The following is a 5276-nucleotide window of genomic DNA, read 5'->3' as shown; positions in this document are numbered from 1 at the left end:
TTTCCTTCACCAGCTTTTATTCCGGCTGATTCTGTCGGTTCCTTCACATTTATTCGAGGCACTCAGTGGCAGGGCGAGTACAAAATCAACAGTAAAAAGGGGGTGGGGTGTGAGGGGACAGCTGGGGGCGGCGGGGGGGGCAGTGGCGGCTTCTCCTCCTCCTCCTCCTCCGTCTCCTCCTCCTCGGCGCCGCCTACTTCTTGGCCGGCTCCTTGGCTTGGCTCTCCACGGTGACGGGGATGGTGATTTCGGCAGATTGGATGGCGGGTTTGGGCAGGGGAGCCTCCACCGTCAGCATTCCATCGGGAGACAGCGAGGACCGCACGGCCGTGGCTTCGACGCCGGGGGGAAGGCTGGGAGGGGAGAGGAGGTCAAGGCTGCAGCACCAACCCAGAGGATGCAACGCTGAGCCCCAAATTGCTGCCCCTCCCGCTCCCGGCTGGGCTGAGCAGCGTCCCGGGTTTGGCCAGCGGGCTTTGGAGGGCGTGGGTGGGTGGGAAAACATCCCCAGAGACATCAGGGGGCTGCGTCAGGTGCCTCCCCTCCTCCCTGGTACTTACGTGTATTTTCGGGTGAAGCACCTGGAGATGAAGCCGTGTTCATCCTGCTTCTCCTCGTGTTTGCCTGGAAGGAAACAAAACCATGGTTGGAAGGGGTTGGCTGGGTGGGAACCTTCCTGCCCCAACCCCAACACTTGTGAGGGGTTGATTCCGCCCATCCTGGGGTTTTTGCTGTAATGTCAGCCTGGAGCAACTTGGGGGCACTGGGGTCTGCAGAGCCACTCCGGGTGCATCCCCCAAATTTAAGCTGAGGGAAATGCAGTGCCAGGAGCTGGGGGTGGCCAAAGGAACCCCAACAGTGGCCATCTGGCCCCATCTGGCCCCATCTGGCCCCACAGCTTGGCAGGGCTGGAGACTGAGCGCTCGCCTCTCCCTGGGGCTGTGCCCCGAATTCATCCTGCTGGGGAGTTGCCCCCATTCCTTGCAGGCCCCCCCTCAGCCAGCAAGAAGCACATCCTGGCCTCGTGCCACAGATCTGGGCTTTGTCACAGCATCCAAGGCGCTGTGGGGAGCGCAGGGGCTGCGGGGCTCGTGGCACCCCCCGTCACCCCCGGGTCCCTCTGTGGCTCCAGCCAGGGCGTCCCTCCCCATGTCCCGGAACAGCAGCAAGGGGTCAGTGTGTGGGGCTGGGGGGGTCTCTGCACCCTGACACTGAGCTCTAGCGCTGGTGTAGCTCTGTGCCTTGGTTTCCCCTTTCCCTCTTTCCTCTCCTCCTTCTGCTTTTCCTTCCCTCACTTCCCATCCCTCATCCCACCCTTTCCCCCCCCAACAACCTCCGGGGGGGCGGGGGGGCAACCACCCCAGCCCAGCACCCACCGGTTATCTCCACGATATTATCCTTGGTCTTCACCACCAGCTCCTCAGGTGCGAAGTGGTTGACGTCCAAGGTGACCTTCCAGCTGTCGGCGGTCTGGCGGATCTCGGAGATGCCGCTGCTGAGCTGGCGGCTCAGCGCCTGGCCGAAGGGCGAGCCTGGCGCCGGCATCAGGGCGCTCTCCCGGGGCAGCAGGCGGAAATATCCCGGCCAGGCGCTGCCGCTGGGCCACTTGTACCAATCCTCGGGGATGTGGGGCATCCCGAAGGACTGGTCGAAGAGGCGGCTGCCATGGTACCAGTCGCGGAAGGGGTCCCAGCTGGGGCTGCGCAGGAAGGTGAAGGGGACGCGGCGCTCGGCCATGGCGTGTGTGGGGCTGCCTTGGGGGCGGCCGCCGGGGCCTTATGAAGAGGGCCCGGGGTTATTTTTAGCCGGGACGCTCAGCTGGCTATTAATGGAAATCGCGGCAGCCCCGGGGAAGGGACGAGAAACTCGCCCGGGCTTGGGGCGGCCGCACGCAGCCGCAGTGGGTGGGTGTGCGGGGAGGGGGCTGGCAGCTTCCAGGGCTTCCCCTGCCAAGGAAATGTCCGTCCTGCTTTCATCCTGAGAGGCTCGGCCTGGTTGGGAGTGATGGATGGCCCTTGGAGTGGCTCCCGGCCTCTCCCGCCTGCCCTGCCCGGAAAACAATCCCCGGGATGCGGCGTGAGAAGGGGGCTGGGACAGGGCCAGCGCCTCGGGAATGGCGGGGGTGAGTCACTGGAGGAGGGCGTGAGTGGCCCTGCACTCCTGCACTGCATCAGTGCCAGCCAGAAGGTTCCAGAGCCCCCCAGCTCCCGGTCACCCACCATCCAGAAGGTTCCAGAGCCCCCCAGCTCCCGGTCACCCACCATCCAGAAGGTTCCAGAGCCCCCCAGCTCCCAGTCACCCACCATCCAGAAGGTTCCAGAGCCCCCCAGCTCCCGGTCACCCACCATCCAGAAGATTCCAGAGCCCCCAGCCTGGGGAAGGGCTGTGTTCCAGCCCAGCCAGCCAAGCAGCTCTGGGACCCCATCACCTCTGCCCAGTTCCCCTCTGCCCCCAGAGAGAGGACGGGGAGTGGGTGGCAGCTGAGCCCTGACACACTCAGTGCATTAATCAGTGACCTCCAGGAGCGTGGGGGGGTTCAGCAGCAGGAAATTTGGGGGTTCCCTTTGTCTGAGGCAGAGCCCGGCGCTGCCTCAGGAATGGCAGTGAGGGGGAAGGGGCTGTGGGGAGCCATGTGGGGCTGGGGGCTGCGTCCTGGGGGGAAGGGAACCAGGGGGAGACGAGGCACTGCAGAGGGGAAGGGGTGGGAGGGATGCGGGGAAACGAGAGGGATGTGGGAGGGCGGGGAGAGATGCTGGCGGGGATGCAAGGAGGGATGCAGGGAAATGGAGGGGATGCAGGGAAGGATGCAGAGAAAAATGCAGGGAGGGATGCAGGGAGGGAGGGGTGGAATCAGAAAAAAGATGCAGGGAGGAGAGGAAGGGTTGCAGGTGGGAACGCAGAAAGGGATGCAGGGAAATGGGAGGGATAGGAGGGATACAGGCAGGAACGCAGGGAGGAGCGGGGAAGGATGGGAGGGATCAAGAGAGGGATGCGGGAGGCATGGAATGGATGGGAGTGTTGCAGGCAGATGGGAGGGGTGCAGGGAGGGATGCCGGGATGTGGGAGAGAGGGGAGGGATGCAGGGATGCAGGGATGCAGGGATACAGGGATACAGGGATGCAGGCAGAGACGCAGATAAGGATGCAGGCAGGATGGGTGGGAGCTGGCAGGCAAATGGGAGTGACGCAGGGAAGGATGCAGGGAGCCAGGAGGACGCAGAGGGTTCCCCCCACACACCGCAGGATCCTCGGAGGGATCAGGAAAGGAAACCTCTCAGTGGCCAGCAGAGTCATTTACAATATATACTGTATATTTATTATAATTGCACCAGCTCACGGCATCTACAGCTGTACTCACAACCCAGAGAGAGAGCGCACGCGCGACAGGAAAATACTGAAGTATTTCTACAGAGTATTTGTTCCAGTTGGCTCCCTCCGCGGCAGGAGACAGAGACTGTAAAAGAGGAAGACTGGAATTTTTCCCTGATGTGCTGGCTGGTCCGCGGCGCCGCTGCAGTCGGGTCTCGGGTGTTCGGGAGCCGCGGCCCCACGGGGGCTGCAGGGCTGGGGCTGCGGCCACTGGGGAAATCCCCCGCTGCTGGCTTGGGTTCGGGTGTTCTCAGGGGATTCCCCCGTGTCCCAGCAGGATTGGGGGGTCCAGAGGCCAATCCGAGCTTCCTGTGGGGCGATGGAGGGGACTGGGGCTGTGGGGCAGCAGCTGGAATTGCTGGGATGGGTTTTTGGAGCTCGTGGCTCAGGGTTTGGAGGGATGCTGGGGGATCTCATGTCCTCCATCTCCCCAGGCTCCAGGAGAGCAGGACCCTTTGTCTCCTCCTCCTGCCACGGTCGCATCCAGAGCTGCCTCCCTGCCCGGAGCTGGCACGTGGGGATGAGCTCCACCGTGGAGTGCCACGAGTGTGTCCCCTCCTTACCTGCTCACCCCGTTTCTAACACCTCTGCTTGTGCAGCTTGCCCAGCTCCTGGGGTTTTTCTCCAAGGGCTGGTGAATCCTCAGCCCCTGGCTGAGCCCGGACATGCCAGGTTTGGGAGGCTGACCCTGAAGGGCCCTTTTGCTCCCTCCTCTGCCCTCCTGGTCCTCTGCTTCATCAGGCCACGGCTAACGAGGCTGAGCCGGACTCCAAAGGATCCTCCCGATGCCTTGGCTGGAAATCAGCCCCAAGCGGGTTGGCCAAAGCCTGGCTTTGCATCCAGGGGCAGCGGGTTAATCCGGGCAGCTGCTCTCCCACCCTGGGAGGCTCATCCCCATTGTCCTGCTCCAGCCGTTCGGAAAACGCGGGGCCACCGGGATTAAACAGCCCCCGCCCCGGGGGGCCACGCCTGTCCTCAGCGCCCGGGGGGCTTTTTCTTTTTGGAAATCAGCAAAATCCTGCAAAAGCCGGGCTGCGGGCCAAGCCCGGGACCCTCCTGCCTCTCTCATCCCATAATTCAGTTTAAAAAGCAGCCACTTCTCCCCAGGGCAGGAGGGGACCGGGGGCTGCGAGCCCAGAGGTGGGACGGGCCATGCCAACACCCGAGGGTGGCTGGATGCACCCCCAGGGATGGAAAAGCCCCTGCCCAGCCCTGGGCCCTGCAGCTCCCTCCTCCTCCGCACTGGGTGGGGTGGGTGGGGGCCAGGGCCGGCTCCTGAGCTGGGACGAGCAGCGTTTTTCCCTGCAGCTCCTCGCTTGGGAAGAGGCTTGCAGGTGCTGCCGCCTTTGTTCATCCATGGCTCGGCGTGTGCTCAGGTCTGGGGGGACCCCAAAATGTTTTGCGGTTCCCGTGTCCCCCATGACAGCCTGGGGACAATTTCGCTGGGGGAAACGGGGACTTGCTCACTTCTGGTTGGCATCGCGCCCTCCAGCTGAGCCCGCCCTCCCCCCGCCCACCTCCCCGGGATGCTCTTGTGCTAAAAAAATAGTCAAAACCAAACCAAAAAAAGCGCGGGGGGGGGGCCCAGAGGTGTCCCCGGCCACCCCCACCCACCGGCCCCTAGGTCTGTGCAGAGCATTTGTTCCCTCGCTCTGTGCTCGCCCACCCCACCCCGCCCCACCCCGGCACTCGCAGAAGTAAGAAGATATCCTCCCCTTCCCCATCCCGACCCCAAAACACCCCGGAGCAGGGGGAACCGCCCCCTCCCAGGGCCTTGCGAGGACCCGTGTGAGTCCCCGTCCGTGCTTTTCCCCCGCTGCCCGGTCCGTGCTCAGCATCCCCCGGCTCCTTTCCGCCTCCCCGGTGGTCCCGTCCCTTCCGGGGGCGCAGGTGGCGCGGAGGGGGCAG

The 5276-nt window shown here is 64.0% G+C and overlaps 1 protein-coding gene across 1 annotated transcript; it reads right to left on the bottom strand.

The window, feature by feature from the left end:
• On the bottom strand, positions 1–1900 carry HSPB1 (heat shock protein family B (small) member 1). The gene is made up of 3 exons (XM_040082461.2): positions 1377–1900; positions 561–624; positions 1–353 (listed from the first exon to the last, which is right to left on the bottom strand). The coding sequence occupies exons 1-3, from the start codon at positions 1735–1737 to the stop codon at positions 194–196; spliced, it is 585 nt and encodes a 194-aa protein (XP_039938395.1). The 5' UTR covers positions 1738–1900; the 3' UTR covers positions 1–193.
• Positions 1901–5276: the final 3376 nt, after the last annotated feature.

This window comes from Hirundo rustica, chromosome 19, assembly GCF_015227805.2.
Source record: "Hirundo rustica isolate bHirRus1 chromosome 19, bHirRus1.pri.v3, whole genome shotgun sequence".
In the NCBI taxonomy this organism is placed as follows: Eukaryota; Metazoa; Chordata; class Aves; order Passeriformes; family Hirundinidae; genus Hirundo; species Hirundo rustica.
The sequence above is the reverse complement of the archived record's forward strand: the minus strand, read 5'-3'. Positions and strand labels throughout refer to the sequence as shown.